General features: G+C 46.1%; 1 protein-coding gene across 1 annotated transcript in view; it reads right to left on the minus strand.

Moving 5' to 3' along the window:
- LOC137377649 (disintegrin and metalloproteinase domain-containing protein 12-like) overlaps positions 1–20,744 on the minus strand; it is a 330,681-nt gene that overhangs the window by 82,421 nt on the left and 227,516 nt on the right. Inside the window, exon 22 of the mRNA XM_068047535.1 lies at positions 14,464–14,659. Coding sequence (XP_067903636.1) covers positions 14,464–14,659 — 196 coding nt within the window. The remainder of the gene's footprint in view (positions 1–14,463; positions 14,660–20,744) is intronic.

The following is a 20,744-nucleotide window of genomic DNA, read 5'->3' on the forward strand; positions in this document are numbered from 1 at the left end:
GTACTCCAGATGTGGTCTCACCAATGCCCTGTATAGCTGAAGCATAACCTCCCTACTTTTGTATTCAATTCCCCTCGCAATAAACAATAACATTCTATTAGCTTTCCTAATTACGTGCTGTACCTGCATACTAACCTTTTGCAATTCATGCACGAGGACACCCAGATCCCTCTGCATCTCAGAGCTCTGAAATCTCTCTCCATTTAGATAATATGCTTATTTTTTATTCTTCCTGCCAAAATGGACAAGTTCACACTTTCCCACATTATACTCAATTTGCCAGGTCTTTGCCCATTCACTTAACCTATCTCTATCCCTTTGTAGCCTCTTTATGTCCTCTTCGCAAGTTACCTTCCTACCTATTTTTATGTCATTAGCAAATTTAGCAACCAAACCTTCTGTCCCTTCATCTAAGTCATTTATAATAAATTGCAAAAAGTTGAGCCCCCAGAACTGATCCCTGTGCACACCACTAGTTACATGTTGCGAACCAGAAAATGACCCATTTACGCCTACTCTCTGTTCCCTGTTAGCTCACCAACCTTCTATCCATGCCAATGTTACCCTCTACACTATGAGCTTTTATTTTCTGTAATAACCTTTGATGTGACACCTTATCAAATGCCTTCCGGAAATCAAACATAATACATCCACCGGTTCCCCTTTATCCACAGCACATGTAACTCCCTCAAAGAACTCCAATAAATTGGTTAAACATGATTTCCCTTTCACAAAACCATGTTGACGCTGCCTGATTACCTTGAATTTTTATAAATGCCCTGCCATAACATCATTAATAATAGCTTCTAAAGGTTACTAAACAAAATAAGAGCCCATGCTATTGGGGGTAACATATTCGCATGGCTAGAGGATTGGTTAGCGAGCAGGAAACAGAGAGTAGGCAAAGATGGGTCATTTTCAGGTTGCCCAGCTGTAACTCATGGAGTGCCACAGGGATCAGTGCTGGGGCCTCAATTATTTACAATCTATACAAATGACTTGGATGAAGGGACAGAATGTATAGTTGCTAAATTTGCTGATGACACAAAGGTAGGTAGGAGAGTAAGTTGTCAAGAGGACATAAGGAGTCTGCAAAGGGATATAGATAAGTTAAGTGGGTGGGGAAAGACCTGGCAAATAGAGTATCATGTGGAAAAGTGTGAACTTGTCCACTTTGGCTGGAATAATAGAAAATCAACATATTATTTCAATGGAGAGAGATTGCAGAACTCTGAGATGCAGAGGGAACTGGGTGTCCTAGTACACGGACCACAAAAGGTTAGTATGCAGGTACAGGAAGTGATTAAGAAGGCAAATGCAATGTTGTCATTTATTGCAAGGGGAATGGAATATAGAAGTAAAGATGTTTTGCTGCAGTTGTACAGGGCATTGGTGAGACCACATCTAGAGTATTGTGTACAGTTTGGTCTCCTTACTTAAGAAAGGATATAATTACATTGGAATTGGTTCAGAGAAGGTTCACGCGACTGATTCCTGGGATGAGAGGGTTATCTTCTGAGAAAAGGTTGGACAGGTTGGGACTGTATTCATTGGAGTTTAGAAGGATGAGAGGAGATCTGATTGAAACATATAAGACCCTGAGTGGATTTGACAGGGTGGATGTTGAAAGGATGTTTCTGCTTGGGGTCTCCCATTTAAGACAGGGATGAGGAGAAATTTTTTCACTCAGAGGGTCATGAATCTGTGGAATTCTCTTCCCCGCAAAGCGGTGGAGGCAGGGTCAGTGAATGTTTTTAAGGCAGAGGTAGACAGATTCTTTACAAACAAGGGAGTCAAAAGGTATTGGGGGATAGGCAGGAAAGTGGAGTTGAGTCCACAAACAGATCAGCCATGATCTTATAGAGTGGTGGAGCAGGCTCAAGGGGCTGAAAGGCCTCCTCCTACTCCTAGTTCGTATGTTCATCTGTTCATATACTGCAGAAAACCACAAGGACTATAAAAAGTATAGGGGTGAAATTAAAAAGAAAATTAGGAAAGCAATAGGGAAAGCAAATGGGAATAGAGGGATACGGTCCCCGGAAGTGCAGAAGATTTTAGTTTAGACAGGCATCAAGATCGGCGCAGTCTTGGAGGGCCGAATGGCCGATTCCTGTGCTGTACTGTTCTTTGTTCTTTATTCAATGAGAGGGCATGAAGAAAATATTGGCAAGCAAAATTAAGGAAAACCCAAAGATTTGTTATGAATACATCAAGAGCAAGCGTAATAGGGGAGGCGGTGGCATATTGACACTGGACGAGTAACCCAGAAACCCAGGGTATTGCGCTGGGGACATGGGTTCAAATCCCACCACAGCAGAAGTGAAATTTGAATTCAATTCATAAATCTGGAATTAAACGCTAGTCTAATGAATGCCATGAAACTATTGTTACAGGATAAAGCTAGCTGGGTGACCGACAGGGGAGGGAAAGGGAATAGGCGCACAGTGCAGAATCCCCTGTGGCCGTCCCCCTCAATAATAAGTATACCGTTTTGGATACAGTTGAGGGGGACGACCTACCAGGGGAAAGCCACAGTGGTCAGGTCTCTGGCACTGAGCCTGGCCCAGTGGCTCAGAAGGGAAGGGGGGAGAATAGGAGAGCAATAGTGATAGGAGATTCAGTGGTTAGAGGAACAGACAGGTGATTCTGTGGTCGCGAACGAGACACCCGGATGGTATGTTGCCTCCCGGGTGCCAGGGTCAGGGATGTCTCGGATCGAGTCTACAGGATTCTTAAGGGGGAGGGGGAGCAGCCATGGGTCGTGGTACATATCGGTACCAATAACATAGCTATAAAAAGGGATGTGGACCTGAAAAGCGAATATAGGGAGTTAGGTTGGAAGCTGAAAGGCAGGACGAGCAGAGTAGTAATCTCAGGATTGTTACCGGTGCCACGTGCTAGTGAGGCTAGAAACAGGGAGCGAGTGCAGCTGAACATGTGGCTACAGAACTGGTGCAGGAGGGAGGGATTCAGATATGTAGATCATTGGGATACCTTCTGGGGAAGGTGGGACCTGTACAAGAAGGACGGGTTGCATCTGAACTGGAGGGGCACCAATATCCTGGGCGGGAGGTTTGCTAGAGCTCTTCGGGAGGGTTTAAACTAGTTTGGCAGGGGGATGGGAACGGGAGCCACGGATCAGTGGATGGGGTAGCTGTTGAACAGGCAGATACCGACTGCAGAGAGTTTGTGAGGAAGGTTAGACAGTTGACAGGGCAAAGTTGCAGCCAGTATGATGGGTTGAAGTGTGTCTATTTTAACGCAAGAAGTGTCAGGAATAAGGGTGATGAACTTGGAGCATGGATCAATACTTGGAGTTACGATGTTGTGGCCATTACGGAGACGTGGATATCACAGGGGCAGGAATGGATGTTGGCTGTTCCGGGGTTGAGATGTTTCAAAAGGCTTAGGGAGGGAGGTAAAAGAGGTGGGGGAGTGGCATTGTTAATCAGGGATAGTATCACAGCTGCAGAAAGGGAGGTCGTCGAGGAGGGTTTGTCTACTGAGTCATTATGGGTGGAAGTCAGAAACAGGAAAGGAGCAGTCACTTTGTTGGGAGTTTTCTACAGACCCCCCAATAGCAACAGAGACATGGAGGAACAGATTGGGAGGCAGATTTTGGAAAGGTGCAGAAGTAACAGGGTTGTTGTCATGGGTGACTTCAACTTCCGTAATATTGATTGGAACCTCCTTAGTGCAAGTAGTTTGGATGGAGCAGTTTTTGTCAGGTGTGTCCAGGAAGGTTTCCTGACTCAATATGTAGATAGGCCGACTAGAGGGGAGACTATGTTGGACTTGGTGCTTGGCAACTAACTAGGCCAGGTGGCAGATCTATCGGTGGGAGAGCATTTCGGTGATAGTGATCACAACTCCCTGACCTTTACTATAGTCATGGAGAGGGACAGGAGCAGGCGGGATGGGAAAATATTTAATTGGGGGAGGGGGAATTACAGTGCTATTAGGCAGGAACTGGGGAGCATAAATTGGGAACAGATGTTCTCAGGGAAATGCACGACAGAAATGTGGAGGTTGTTTAGGGAGCAATTGCTGCGTCTGCTGGATAGGTTTGTCCCGATGAAGCAGGAAAGGGATGGTAGGGTGAAGGAACCTTGGATGACAAGAGATGTGGAACAGCTAGTCAAGAGGAAGAAGGAAACTTACTTAAGGTTGAGGAAGCAAGGATCAGACAGGGCTCTAGAGGGTTACAAGGTAGCCAGGAAGGAACTGAAGAATGGACTTAGGAGAGCTAGAAGGGGACATGAAAAAGTCTTGGTGGGCAGGATTAAGGAAAATCCCAAGGCGTTCTACACTTATGTGAGGAACAAGAGGATGGCCAGAGTGAGGGTAGGGCCGATCAGGGATAGTGGAGGGAACTTGTGCCTGGAGTCGGAGGAGGTAGGGGAGGTCCTAAATGAATACTTTGCTTCAGTATTCACTAGTGAGAGGGACCTGGTCGTTTGTGAGGACAGCGTGGAACAGGCTGATATGCTCAAACAGGCTGAGGTTAAGAGGGAGGATGTGCTGGAAATTTTGAATGATATGAGGACAGATAAGTCCCTGGGGCCAGACGGGATGTACCCAAGGATATTATGGGAAGCGAGGGAAGAGATTGCTGCGCCTTTGGCGATGATCTTTGCGTCTTCACTGTCCACTGGAGTAGTACCGGATGATTGGAGGGTGGCAAATGTTGTTCCCTTGTTCAAGAAAGGGAATAGGGATAACCCTGGGAATTATAGACCAGTCAGTCTTATGTCGGTAGTGGGCAAATTATTGGAGAGGATTCTGAGCGACAGGATTTATGATTATTTGGAAAAGCATAGTTTGATTAGAGACAGTCAGCATGGCTTTGTGAGGGGTAGGTCATGCCTCACAAGCCTTATTGAATTCTTTGAAGATGTGACAAAACACATTGATGAAGGAAGAGCAGTGGATGTGGTGTATATGGATTTTAGCAAGGCGTTTGATAAGGTTCCCCATGGTAGGCTCATTCAGAAAGTAAGGAGGCATGGGATTCAGGGAAAGTTGGCTGTCTGGATACAAAATTGGCTGGCCCATAGAAGTCAGAGGGTGGTAGTAGATGGAAAGTATTCAGCATGGAGCTCGGTGACCAGTGGTGTTCCACAAGGATCTGTTCTGGCACCTCTGCTCTTTGTGATTTTTATAAATGACTTGGATGAGGAAGTGGAAGGCTGGGTTAGCAAGTTTGCCGATGACACGAAGGTTGCTGGAGTTGTGGATAGTGTGGAAGGCTGTTGTAGGTTGCAACGGGACATTGACAGGATGCAGAGCTGGGCTGAGAAGTGGCAGATGGAGCTCAACCTGGAAAAGTGTGAAGTGATTCATTTTGGATGGTCGAATTTGAATGCGGAATACAGGCTTAAAGACAGGATTCTTGGTAGTGTGGAGGAACAGAGGGATCTTGGGGTCCATGTTCATAGATCGCTCAAAGTTGCCACCCAAGTTGATAGGGTTGTTAAGAAGGCGTATGGTGTGTTGGCTTTCATTAATAGGGGGATTGAGTTTAAGAGCCGCGAGGTTATGCTGCAGCTCTCTCAGGCCCTGGTTCGACCACACTTGGAATATTGTGTTCAGTTAAGGTCGCCTCATTATAGGAAGGATGTGGAAGCTTTAGAGAGGGTGCAGAGGAGATTTACCAGGATGCTGCCTGGACTGGAGGGCATGTCCTACGAAGAAAGATTGAGGGAGCTAGGGCTTTTCTCATTGGAGCGAAGAAGGATGAGAGGTGACTTGATAGAGGGGGACAAGATGATGAGAGGCATAGATAGAGTGGATAGCCAGAGACTTTTTTCCAGGGTGGAAAGGGCTATCACCAGGGGGCATAATTTTAAGGTGATTGGAGGAAGGTTTCGGAGAGATGTCAGAGGTAGGTTCTTTACACAGAGAGTGGTGGGTGTGTGGAATGCGCTGCCAGTGGTGGTAGTAGAAGCAGATACATTAGGGACATTTAAGCGACTCTTGGATAGGTACATGGATGATAGTAGAATGAAGGGTAGGTAGTTAGTTTGATCTTAGAGTAGGTTAAAGGTTCGGCACAACATCGTGGGCCGAAGGGCCTGTACTGTGCTGCACTGTTCTATGTTCTATGTTCTTTTGTCGATTGTTGTAAAAACCCATCTGGTTCATTAATGTCCTTTAGGGAAGGAAATCTGCTGTCCTTACCTGGTCTGGCCGACATGTGACTCCAGACCCACAGCAATGTGGTTGACTCTTACATGCCCTCTGAAATGGCCGAGCAAGCCACTCAGTTCTATCTAACCGCGACAAAGTCAATAAAAAGGAATGAAACCAGACAGACCACCCGGCATCGACCTAGGCACCAGAAACGACAACGGCAAACCCAGCCCTGTCAACCCTGCAAAGTCCTCCTTACTAACATCTGGGGGCTTGTGCCAAAGTTGGGAGAGTTGTCCCACAGACTAGTCAAGCAACAGCCTGACATAGTTATACTCACGGGATCATACCTGACAGACAATGTCCCAGACACTGCCATCACTATCCCTGGGTATGTCCTGTCCCACCAGTAGGACAGACCCACTAGAGGTGGTGGGACAGTGATATACAGTAGGGAGGGAGTTGACCTGGGAGTCCTCAACATCGATTCTGGACCCCACGAAGTCTCATGGCATCAGGTCAAACATGGGCAAGGTAACCTACTACTGATTACCACCTACCGCCCCCCCAACGCTGATGACTCAGTACTCCTCCATGTTGAACACCACTTGGAGGAAGCACTGAGAGTGGCAAGGGCACAAAATATACTCTGGGTGGGGGACTTCAATGTCCATCACCAAGAGAGGCTCGGTAGCACCACTACTCACCGAGCTGGCCAAGTCCTAAAGGACATATCTGCTAGACTGGGTCTGCGGCAGGTGGTGGGGGAACCAACAAGAGGGGAAAACAAACTTGACTTCATCCTCACTAGTCTGCCTGCCGCAGATGCTTCTGTACATGACAGTATTGGTAGGAGTGACCACCGCACTGTTGTTATGGAGATGAAGTCCCGCCTTCACATTGAGGATACCCACCTGCGTGTTGTGTGGCACTACCACCATGCTAAATGGGATAGATTTCGAACAGATCTAGCAATGCAAAACTGGGCATCCATGAGGCACTGTGGGCCATCAGCAGCAGCAGAATTGTACTCAACCACAATCTGTAATCTCATGGCCCGGCGTATCCCCACTTTACCATTACCATCAAGCCAGGAGACCAACCCTGGTTCAATGAAGAGTGCAGGAGGGCATGCCAGGAGCAGCACCAGGCATACCTCTAAATGAGGTGTCAACCTGGTGAAGCTGCAACACAGGATTATCTGCGTGCCAAACTGCGTAAGCAGCATTCGATAGACAGAGCTAAGCGATCCCATAACCAACGGATCAGATCAAAGATCTGCAGCCCTGCCACATCCAGTCGTGAATGGTGGTGGACAATTAAACAACTAACAGGAGGAGACGGCTCCATAAATATCCCCATCCTCAATGATGGGGGAGCCCAGCACATCAGTGCAAAAGATAAGGCTGAAGCATTTGCAACAATCTTCAACCAGAAGTGCCGAGTTGATGATCCATCTCGGCCTCCTCCTGAAGTCCCCAGCATCACAGGTGCCAGACTTCAGCCAATTTAATTCACTCCGCATGATATCAAGAAATGACTGAAGGTACTGGATACTGCAAAGGCTATGGGCCCTGACAATATTCCAGCAATAGTACTGAAGACCTGTGCTCCAGAACTTGCCGCACCCCTAGCCAAGCTGTTCCAGTACAGCTACAACACTGGCACCTACCCTGCAATGTGGAAAATTGCCCAGGTATGTCCTGTACACAAAAAGCAGGACAAGACCAACCCGGCCAATTACCGCCCCATCAGCCTACTCTCAATCATCAGTAAAGTGATGAAAGGTGTCATCGACAGTGCCATCAAGCGGCACTTGCTTAGCAATAACCTGCTCAGTGACGCTCAGTTTGGGTTCCGCCAGGACCACTCAGCTCCTGACCTCATTACAGCCTTGGTTCAAACGTGGACAAAGCAGCTGAACTCAAGAGGTGAGGTGAGAGTGACTGCCCTTGACATCAAGGCAGCATTTGACCGAGTATGGCATCAAGGAGCCCCAGCAAAACTGGAGTCAATGGGAATCAGGGGGAAAACTCTCCGCTGGTTGAAGTCATACCTAGCGCAAAGGACGATGGTTGTGATTGTTGGAGGTCAATCATCTGAGCTCCAGGACATCATTGAGGGAGTTCCTCAGGGTACTGTCCGAGACCCAACCATCTTCAGCTGCTTCATCATGACCTTCCCTCCGTCATAAGGTCAGAAGTGGGGATGTTCGTTGATGATTGCACAATGTTCAGCACCATTCGTGACTCCTCAGATACTGAAGCAGTCCGTGTAGAAATGCAGCAAGACCTGGACAATATCCAGGCTTGGCTGATAGGTGGCAAGTAACACTCGAACCACACAAGTGCCAGGCAATGACCATCTCCAACAAGAGAGAATCGAACCATCTCTCCTTGACATTCAACGCATTACCATCGCTGTATCCCACACTAACAACATCCTAGGGGCTACCATTGACCAGAAACTGAACTGGAGTAGCCATATAAATACCATGGCTACAAGAGCAGGTCAGTGGCTAGGAATCCTACGGCGAGTAACTCACCTTCTGACTCCCAATGTCTGTCCACCATCTATAAGGCACAAGTCAGGAGTGTGATGGAATACTCTCCACTTGCCTGGATGGGTGCAGCTCCAACAACACTCAAGAAACTCGACAACATCCAGGACAAAGCAGCCCGCTTGATTGGCACCCCATCCACAAACATTCACACCCTTCATCACTGACTCACAGTGGCAGCAGTGTGTACCATCTACAAGATGCACTGCAGCAATGCACCAAGGCTCCTTAGACAGCACCTTCCAAACCCACGACCTCTACCATCTAGAACGACAAGGGCAGCAAATGCATGGGAACACCACCACCTCCAGATTCCCCTCCAAGTCACACACCATCCTGACTTGGAACTATATTGCCATTCCTTCACTGTCGCTGGGTCAAAATCCTAGAACTCCCTTCCTAACAGCACTGTGGGTGTACCTACCTAACATGGACTGCAGTGGTTCAAGAAGGCAGCTCACTACAACCTTCTCAAGGGCAATTAGGGATGGGCAATAAATGCTGGCCTGGCCAGCAACGCCCACATCCCATGAATGAATGAAAAAAAACGTAAGGCCTATTGGGGACCATAACAGTGACCTGTGTTTAGAGGCGGAGGACGAAGGGATGATTCTTAGGAGAGAAGGAATGTGAAATATTCGATGAAATTACCATAATGAGAGAGGAAGCATTAAGAGGGTTAACATCTTTGAAAGTGGATAAACTCCCAGGTCTGAATGAAATGTATCCGAGGCTGTTAAGGGAAGCAACAGAAGAAACAACGGAGGCTCTGGCCATCATTTTCCAATCCTCTCTGGCTGCAGGTGGGGTGTCAGAGGATTGCAGGACAACTAACACTGTACCATTGTTTTAAAAGGAGAAAAGGGATAGACTGAGTAATTACAGGCCAGTCAACCTAACCTTGGTGATGGGTAGATTATTGCAAAAAAATTCTATGGGACAGGATAAATCTTCATTTAAAAAGACAGATTAATCAAAGGGAGTCAGTACAGATTTGTTAAGTGCATGTTTGACGAACATGATTGAATCATTTGAGGAGGTCAAGGAGAGTTATACATATGATATACTCTCTATCGATATTAGCAAGACTTTTAACATAAGAACATAAGAAATAGGAGCAGAGTAGAGTAGTCAGTTCCTTGAGCCTGCCCCGCCATTTAATACGATTATGGTTGATCTGATCGTGGCCTGAACTCTACTTATTTGCCCGAATCCCATGAACCTTGACTCCCTTGTAGATCAAAAATGTGTCCAACTCAGTCTTGAATATCTGCAATGGCCCAGTCTCCACAGTTCTCTGGGATAGAGAACTGCAAAGGTTAACGTCTGCTGAGAGAAGGAAGAAATTTCTCCTCATCTTTGTCTTAAATGGGAGATCCCTTAGTCTGAAACTGTGCCCCCTAGTTCGAGATATCCCCACCAGGGGAAACATCCTCTCAACATCTACCCTGTCAAACTTCCCGAACCCACCCACCCCGCAGAGACTTATACGCTTCAATAAGATCACCTCTCATTCGTCTAAACTCCAATGAGTATGGGCCCAACCTTCTCAACCTTTCCTCATAAGTCTACCCCTTTATGCCAGGAATCAACCTGGTGAACCTTCTCTGTACTGCCTCCAATGCAAGTATATCCCTCTTTAAATACAGAGACCAAAACTGTACACAGTAGTCTAGGTGTAGTATCACCAATGCCCTGTACAGTCATAGCAAAATTTCCTTACTTTTATACTCCATCTCTCTGCAATAAATGCCAACATTCCATTTGCCTTCCTAACTACTTGCTGTACCTGCATGCTTTTTGTGATTGATGTATGAGGATATCCAGATCTCTCTGTACTGCAGCATTTTGTAGTCTCTCTCTATTTAAACAATATTTTGCTTTTCTATCCTTGTTCTCCCAACGGCGGGCTTCGTGGCTGGGGGTGCCAGAGAATTGGAGAACAGTGGCTGCCATGGAACCCGACGACGGCCTATCCCGCCCAGAGGCCAAATAAGGGCCTCTTCCTGTCCCCATTGGGATCTTACCAGTGGTAGGGGTCCTCCACCACAGGGGAGGATGCCTCGGAAAATGAAGCACCCTCTCTAGGGGCCTGAGGGGGGGGTGTCCCTCCTTCGTGGGCAATTTGTGGCCCACGGAGGACCCTCACCGGGAACAAATGTCACCCCCAGGACCCGTCCTTCCCTTGGACCAAATGCCCATCCCCCCACTACCCCTCGACAAGACTTTCCGGACTGGCCCCAGTGACCCTGTCTCATTAACATAACGTCTGGGGTTCCAATGCCGGTCCTGGGTCCGAGGCCTCTGCAGTACCGGTAGTGGTCACCGCTCCTGGCACCTCCCCACCCTGCCCTGCCCACCACAGAACCCGACACCCGGGGAAGAACAAAAGACCGGAGGATCGCTCCAGGGATCAGAAAAAATATAGAGGCGGGATTCCCCCCGACTCTTCAGCTCAGTGCTGGGAACTCCGCCTCCTGCATAAAATTCAGCCCTTCTCACAACTTACTTTCCTACCGATCTTTGTATCATCAGCAAATTTGGCTACAATACACACTGTTCCTTCATCCAAAGTCGTTAATACAGATTGTAAATAGTTGAGGTCCCAGCACTGCTCCTTGTGGCACCCCACTAGTTACAGTTTGCCAACCTGAAAATGCGTCATGTATCTCGACTCTCGGTCTCCTGTTATTGGCCAATCCTCTGTCCAAATCCAACACCATCAGCTCTTATTTTGTGCAGTGGCCTTCTTTGTGGCTCCTTATCGAATCCCTTTGTGAAATCGAATACACTAACCTACTGGTTCCCCTTTATCCATCTTGTTCATTACATCCTCAAAGAATCACAGAATCATAGAAAGTTTACAGCACAGAAGGAAGCCACATGACCCATCGTGTCTGCGTTGGCTGAAAAAAACCCTAATAAATTTGTCAAACACAATTAACCTTTCATAAAACCATGTTGACTCTGCTTGATTGTATTATGATTCTCTAAACGTCCCTGTTCCAGCATTTTCCCAATAACCAATGTTGCGCTAACTAGCCGATAGTTTCCTGTTCTCTGTCTCCCTCCTTTCTTGAATAAAGGTGTTATATTTGTGAATTTCCAATCTCTGGGACTTTTCCAGAATATAGATCTGGGCGTACAGGTCCACAGGTCACTGAAAGTGGCAACGCAGGTGGATAAGGTAGTCAAGAAGGCATACGGCATGCTTGCCTTCATCTGTCGGGGCATAGAGTATAAAAATTGGCAAGTTATGTTGCAGCTGTACAGAACCTTAGTTAGGCCACACTTAGAATATTGCGTGCAATTCTGGTCGCCACACTACCAGAAGGACGTGGAGGCTTTGGAGAGGGTACAGAGGAGGTTTACCAGGATGTTGCCTGGTCTGGAGGGCATTAGCTATGAGGAGAGGTTGGATAAACTCGGATTGTTTTCACTGGAACGACGGAGGTGGAGGGGTGACATGATAGAGGTTTACAAAGTTATGAGCGGCATGGACAGAGTGGATAGTCAGAAGCTTTTTCCCAGGGTGGAAGAGTCAGTTACTAGGGGACATAGGTTTAAGATGAGAGGGGCAAAGTTTAGAGGGGATGTGCGAGGCAAGTTCTTTACACAGTGGGTGGTGAGTGTCTGGAACTTGCTGCCGGGGGAGGTGGTGGAAGCAGATACGATAGCGACGTTTAAGAGGCATCTTGACAAATATGTGAATAGGATGGGAATAGAGGGGTACGGCCCCCGAAAGTGCAGAATGTTTTAGTTTAGGCAGGCATCAAGATCGGCGCAGGCTTGGAGGGCCGAATGGCCTGTTCCTGTGCTGTACTGTTCTTTGTTCTTTGTTTGTTCTTTATAAGGAATTGTGGAAAGCCTAATTGAAGTGTATAAAATTTTGAGGGGTCTGGATAGAGTGGATAGAGGAGACCCTTAGTTGAGGGGTCCATAGTTTTTTTATTCTTTCATGGGATGTAGGCATCACTGGCAGGGACAGCATTTATTGCCCATCCCTAATTGCCCTTGAACTGAGTGGTTTGCTAGGCCATTTCAGAGGGCAGTTAAAAGTCAACCACATGGCTGTGGGTCTGGAGTCACATGCAGGCCAGACCAGGTAAGAACAGCAGATTGCCTTCCCTAAAGGACATTAGTGAACCAGATGGATTTTTAGGACAATTGATGATAGTTTCATGGCACCATTACTTAGACTAGCTTTTAATTCCAGATTTTTAATTAATTAATTAATTAAGCTGCTGTGGTGGGATTTGAACCCAGGTCCCAGGGCATTAGCCTGTGTCTCTGGATTACTCGTGATGTTGCCACTATGCCACTGTATCCCCAGGTTGCATAGATTTAGGGTAAGAAGTAGGAGATTTGGAGGGGATTCAAGCAGGAAATTTTTCACCCAGAGGGAGGTGGGGATCTGGAACTCAATGTCTGAAAGGGTGATAGAGACAGAAACCCTCAAAACATTCAAAAAGTACTTGGCTATACACTTGAAGTGTCACAACCTGTAAGACTACGACCAAGAGCCAGAAAGTGGGATTAGACTGGATGGCTCCTTGGTGGCCAGCGCAGACACAATGGCCTCAATGGTCTCCTTCCATGCTGTAAATTTCTATGATTCTATGATTCTTTCCAAAGAGAAAATATTTGCAGGGGGCTACTGGGAAAAGGCAGGAAAGTGGGACTAGGCAAATAGCTCTCACAGAACCAGCACGGACGCGGCAGGCTGAAGTGCCTCCTTCAGTGAAGTAATCATTCTATGATCCTATCAACTGAGGCAGGGACCAAGTTGGGCAATGTTACGGTGTGGAAATAGGTGTACTTAGTAATGGCAAAGATATGTTGCCAGAAGCTCACCTTGTGGTCAAATATTATATTAAGATTGCAAACAATCTGATTCAGCCTCAGATAGTTACTAGCCAGAGGGATGGAGCCAACGGCTATGGGAGGGAGTTTTGTGACCCTTAAAGCTAACACCAAGAACCATTCATTCCTACCCACTGTATTAGATTGACACTCCCATTCCCCTTCCTGGCTTTGCCAAAGTAATGCCAGTTGCACATGTTTTGATTTTTCTCCAGCTGCTCTTTATAAGCAGGTAGATATGGTCCTTTCTAGCATCAGTCTTGACCCAGTCATGGTGAAGTGTGTGAGTGCGACCAGTATGAGGGCCCACCATCTGATGATTTGGGGAGGCGGTGGCGTAGTGGTATTGTCACTGGACTAGTAGCCCAGAGACCCAGGGTATTTCTCTGGGGACATGGGTTCGAATCCCACCACAGCAGAAGGTGGAATTTGAATTTAATTAATAAATCTGGAATTAAAAAGCTAGTCTAATGATGGCCATGAAACCATTGTCGATTGTTGTAAAAACCCATCTGGTTCACTAATGTCCTTTAGGGAAGGAAATCTGCTGTCCTTACCTGGTCTGGCCTATCTGTGACTCCAGACCCACAGCAATGTGGTTGACTCTTACATGCCCTCTGAAATGGCCTAGCAAGCCACTCAGTTAGGGCAATTAGGGATGGGCAATAAATGCTGGCCTGGCCAGTGACACCCACATCTCATGAAAGAAAAAAAAAATGTAGGAGAGTCCCACGCTGTCACTCTCCTTCAGACTATCAGCAAGGTCGGGACCAGGGACTTAGGAAATTGTGGGTGCTTTGAGGCCCACATCTATCCACTCACATGCATACGCTTGACAAATCTCATGCTCAGTGTGTGACTGTGACTGTGGTGCAACTGTATGGAAGATTCTGGTAGCCTGTACTCACCATCACCCCAAATCTCCTTGCACTGTTTATCCACAGACTGACAGGTACCATGGGTGCAGTATAAGCTTCCATTGCTGCATGGATGGCCATCTTTCCGAAACACATCATCAGGGCAATCCGGGGAGTTGCCGGTACAAAACTCTGGCAAGTCACATTCTTCCCTCGACGGCCGGCAAGCTGTGCCTTTTGGAAGAAACTGCAGAACAACGGCAGCAATGCAATGCGCTAACATTTTAATTGGCATTTTTTTCTGACAGAGGTAGCAGACAGTTGAAAGTAAATCTATAAATTCCTGGATATTCAGGCGTGTTGTATGTGCTGTGTCTGGGTGTTGAGTGTTTGGGGTGATGTTGGTAATCTGTATTCAGGTCTCAGGACTATACAAGGTACTCAGGGTACAGTAAACTAGTGGATCTGGCACTGAACCAGCACATCAACTGGACTCAGTTCTGAAGAAAGGTCACTGACTTGAAACGTTAACTCTGCTTCTCTCTCCACAGATGCTGCCAGACCTGCTGAGTATTTCCAGCATTTTTTGTTTTTATTTCAGATTTCCAGCATCCGTAGTATTTTGCTTTTATTTTTGTGGACACCTTGAAACCTGATAACTGTGAAAATGTCAATGAACATAAGCAAAAAGCAGGTATGTTCAGTAATTACTTTGCATCAGTACTTTGCGTTGGAGGCAGTACAGAGAAAGTTTACTGGACTAATACCTGGAATGGGCGGGCTATCTTATGAGGAAAAATTGGACAGACTAGGCTTGTATCCACTGGAATTTAGAAAATTAAGAGGTGACTTGATTGAAACATATAAGATCCTGAGGGGTCTTGACAGGGTGGATGTGGAAAGGATGTTTCCCCTTGTGGGAGAATCTCGAACTAGGGGTCACTGTTTAAAAATACGGGGTCACCCATTTAAGACAGAGATGAGGAGAAATTCTTTCTCTCAGAGGGTTGTGAGTCTTTGGAATTCTCTTCCTCAAATGCGGTGGAAGCAGAGTCTTTGAATATTTTTAAGACAGAGGTAGATAGATTCATGATAAGCAAGGGGGTGGAAGGTTATCGGGGGTCAGTGAAAATGTGGAGTAATCAGTTCAGTCATGAACTTATTGAATGGCAGAGCAAGCTCGAGGGGCCGAGTGGCCTCCTCCTGCTCCTAATTCGTATGTTTGTAGTATTTGAGTAAACCAAAAGGTCAGCATGCCGGACATGCCAAGTAAACATATACTGTATTCAGGTTCAGGGACTCACCAAAATTAACGTAAGAAAAATGACAGTAATTAAGAAAATAAAGGCTCCAAAGAGTGACAAACCCTAGGACCAGATGGTTTCCATTACAGGGATTAAGGGAAGTAATTGAGAACATTGTAGATACCCTAACCATAATCTTCTCAAGTTCTCTGGATTCATGATCCGTTCCTTTAGACTGTAAAATTGCTAACATCACTTCACTATTTAAGAAAGGTGAGAGAGGGAAACCAGGGAATTATAGACCAGTTAACCTAACACCTTTTGTTGGGAAAGTACTAGAGTCTATAATGTAGGATAGGGGACAGAACACGTTGAAAATTTTCAGCTGTTCGGAGAGAACCAGCATTGGTTTGTAAAAGGTAGGTTATGTCTGATGAACCTGATAGAGTTTTTTTGAACAGGTGACTGAAGTGGTGGGAAGGGGAAAGTCTATGAATGTTATTTATGTGGACTTTCAGAAGGCATCTGATAAAGTCCCTCATAACAGACTGCTAGCTAAAGTTGAAGCCCGTGGAACTGAAGGCAAATTATTGACCTTTAGAAATATAGTTGAGCAGCAGGAGGCAAAGACTCGGGATAATGGGCAGGTACTCTAATTGTCAGATGTGATTAGTGGTTTCCCACAAGTGTTGGGGCTCAACTGTGTACATCAAACATAAAATTACAAAGGGATATTGATAGAATAAGTGAATGGGCAAAACTGTGGCAAATGAATTTTAATGTAAGCAAATCTGAGATCATCCACTTTGGACCTAGGATAGAACAGAGTACTTCCTAAATGGTGAAAAGTTAGAAACCATAGAGGGCCAAAGAAACTGAAGGGTCTAGGTACAAAGATCATTAAAATGTCATGGACAGATGCAGAAATTAATCAAAAAGGCTAATGGAATGCTGGCCTTTAGATCTAGAGGACTAGAATACAGGGGAGTAGAGGCCATGCTTCTGCTATACAAAGCCCTAGTTAGACCACATTGGATTACTGTCAGCAGTTCTGGGTATCACACCTTTGGAAAGGTGTAATGGCCTTGGAAGGAGTTCAGCATGGATTTATCAGAATGATACCTGGCCTCCAAGTGTTAAATTATGAGGAGAAGTTACACATTGGAACTTAAAAGGTAAGGGGTGATTTGATCAAAGTTTTCAAGATATTAAGCAGATGGTTGATGGAAAGAAATTATTTCTGCTCTTTGGGAAGTGAAAGACGAAGAGGCATAGTCTAAAAATTAGAACATAAAGTAATAGAAGCAGTTCTAGGTCATTCGGTCCTTTGAGCCTGCACTGCCATTCAATATGATTATTGCTGATCTGCTACCTCATCTTTCAGCACTATCCCCATATCCTTTGATTTCCTTCGTATCCAACAATCTATCAATCTCTGTCTTGACTATACTCAAGGACTGAGCATCCACAGACCTCTGGGTTAGCAAATCCCAAAAATACACAACCCTTTGAGTGAAGAAATTCTCCTCATCTCAGCCCCAAATGGTTGACCTCTCATTCTGAGACTGTAACAACTTGTTCTGGACTCCCCAGTCAGGAAAACAGATTCTCAGCATCTACCCTATCAAGCCTCTTAAGGATTTGATGTTTCAATAAGACCAAAACTGTACACAGTACTCCACAGGTGATCTCTTCAAGCCCCTATACAACTGCAGTAAGACTTTTTTTGTAATGACACACAAATCCTTTTGGAATGAATGCTAACATTCCATTTGTTTTCCGAATTGCTTACTGTATGTGAACTTTCTGTGAATAATGTACAAGGAGCACCCAGGTCCCTCTTAATACCCTGACTCTCATCATTTTAAAAAAATCCTGCTTTTCTATTTTTCATTCTGAAGAGGATAACTTCACATGCCCTTGTATTATATGTCGTCTGCCATGTTCTTGTCCAAGAATGTAACATGTCTATATCCCTGAAAACAGACATTTTTCTCTGTTTTCAGCAATACTCAAGTCTGTACTACCAAACAACTATATGTCCATAACCTCTTTGCACTCTCCTCAAAGCTTACTCTCCCACCTAAGCTTGTCAACAAAATTGAACACATTACACTCAGTCTCATCTAAGTCATTGATCTAGATTATAAATCACTGAGGCCCAAGTAATGATCCTTGTGTTACCCCACTAGCTACAGCCTGTCAACCCAAAAATGACTATTATATTCCTACACTCTGTTTTCTGTCTATTAACCAATGCTTAATCCATGCTAATATCTTACCCCATTCAATGAGCCTTATCTTGTCTAAGAGCGAAGACCAAAATACGGAAAGTCCTCATCAGAGAACTCCTCTTTGCTGACGATGCTGCTTTAACATCTCACACTGAAGAGTGTCTGCAGAGTCTCATCAACAGGTTTGCGGCTGCCTGCAACGAATTTGGCCTAACCATCAGCCTCAAGAAAACGAACATCATGGGACAGGACGTCAGAAATGCTCCATCCATCAATATCGGCGACCACGCTCTGGAAGTGGTTCAAGAGTTCACCTACCTAGGCTCAACTATCACCAGTAACCTGTCTCTAGATGCAGAAATCAACAAGCGCATGGGAAAGGCTTCCACTGCTATGTCCAGACTGGCCAACAGAGTGTGGGAAAATGGCGCACTGACACGGAACACAAAAGTCCGAGTGTATCAAGCCTGTGTCCTCAGTACCTTGCTCTATGGCAGCAAGGCCTGGACAACGTATGACAGCCAAGAGCGACGTCTCAATTCATTCCATCTTCACTGCCTCCGGAGAATACTTGGCATCAGGTGGCAGGACCATATCTCCAACACAGAAGTCCTCGAGGCGGCCAACATCCCCAGCTTATACACACTACTGAGTCAGCGGCGCTTGAGATGGCTTGGCCATGTGAGCCACATGGAAGATGGCAGGATCCCCAGAGACACATTGTACAGCGAGCTCGCCACTGGTATCAGACCCACCGGCCGTCCATGTCTCCGCTTTAAAGACGTCTGCAAACGCGACATGAAGTCCTGTGACACTGATCACAGGTCGTGGGAGTCAGTTGCCAGTGATCGCCAGAGCTGGTGGGCAACCATAAACGCGGGGCTAAAGTGTGGCGAGTCAAAGAGACTTAGCAGTTGGCAGGAAAAAAGACAGAAGTACAAGGGGAGAGCCTACTGTGTAACAGCCCCGACAAACAAATTTTTCTGCAGCACCTGTGGAAGAGTCTGTCACTCTAGAATTGGCCTTTATAGCCACTCCAGGTGCTGCTCCACAAACCACTGACCACCTCCAGGTGCTTAACCATTGTCTCTCGAGACAAGGAGGCCAAAGAAGAAGATCTTTGTGTAATAACCTCTTGTGTGGCACCTTACCAAATTGTTTGTGAAAGTACTAGTACACTAAACTCACTAGTTCCCTCTTATTTACCCTGCTAGTTAAAACCTCAAAAATCTCGAAACAGATTTGTCTCCAAATTTGTCTCCAAACCTCATTACAGTCTTGGTTCAAACATGGACAAAAGAGCTGAATTCCAGAGGTGAGGTGAAGTGAGGTAGCAGTTCCCAAAGTATGGCATCAAGGAGTCCTAGAAAAATGGGAGTCAATGGGAATCAGGGGGACAACATGTCACTGACAGGAGTCATATTTGGCTCAAAGGAAGATGGTTGTAATTGTTGAAGGCCAATCAACTCAGACCCAGGATAGTGCTGCAGCAGTTCCTCAGGGTAGTGTCCTCGGACCAACCCTAAAACCATAGAGCCATGGAAAAATTACGGCACTGAAGAAGGCCATTCAGTCCATCGTGTCTGTGCAGCCGAAAAAACTAGCTGCCTTATCTAATCCCACCTTCTAGCACTGGTCCGTAGACTTGCAGATTACAGCACCTCAGGTGCATGTCCAGGTACCTTTTAAATGAGTTGAGGGTTTCTGCCTCCACCACCGATCCTGGCAGTGAATTCCAGACACCCACCACCCTCTGGGTGTAAAAGGCTTTCCTCATGTCCCCTCTAATCCTTCTACCAATCACCTTAAATTTGTGCCCCCTGGTAATTGACCCCTCCACTATTAAGTCTATTCAATTAAGTCACCCCTCAGCCTCCTCTGTTCTAAGGGAAACAACCCTAGCCAATTCAATCATTCCTCATAGCTGCAACTTTCAAGCCTTGGCAACATTCTTGTAAATCTCCTCTGTACTCTCTCCAGAGCAATTATGTCCTTCCTGTAATGTGGTGACCAGAACTGTACGCAATACTCCAGCTGTGGCCTAACCAGCGTTTTATACAGTTCCAGCATTACATCCCTGCTTTTGTATTCTATACCTCGGCCAATAAAGGAAAGCATTCCATATGCCTTCTTCACCACTCTATCCACCTGTCCTGCCACCTTCAGGGACCTGTGGACATGCACTCCAAGGTCTCTCACTTCTTCTACCCCTCTTAGTGACAACTCGTTTATTGTGGATTCCCTCGCTTTATTTGCCCTCCCCAAATGCATCACCTCACACGTCTCTGGTCTGAATTCCATTTGCCACTTTTCCGCCCATTCAACCAAACTATTGATATCATTCTGCGGTCTACGACTATCCTCTTCTCTATCAACTACACGGTCAATTTTTGTGTCATCAACAAATTTTCCAATCATGACTCCCATATTTACGTCCAAATCATTAATATATACCACAAATAGCAAGGGACCCAACACTGAGCCCTGTGAAACACCGCTGGAAACAGCTTTCCATTCGCAAAAACATCCGTCGACTACTACCCTTTCTTTCCTGTCACTGAGCCAATTTTCTATGGTTCTATGATTCGTTGATTGTGGGATCACTTAGCTCTGTCTATCGCATGCTGCTTCCACTGCTTGGCATGCAAGTAGTCCTGTGTTGTAGCTTCACCAGGTTGACACCTCATTTTTAGGTATGCCTGGTGCTTCTCCTAACATGCCCTCCTGCACTCTTCATTGAAACATGGTTGGTCGCCCAGCTTGATGGTAATGGGAAAGTGGGGGATATGCCAGGCCATGAGGTTGCAGATCACGGTTGAATACAATTCTGCTGCTGCTGATGGCCCACAGCACC

Source organism: Heterodontus francisci, chromosome 1, assembly GCF_036365525.1.
Source record: "Heterodontus francisci isolate sHetFra1 chromosome 1, sHetFra1.hap1, whole genome shotgun sequence".
In the NCBI taxonomy this organism is placed as follows: Eukaryota; Metazoa; Chordata; class Chondrichthyes; order Heterodontiformes; family Heterodontidae; genus Heterodontus; species Heterodontus francisci.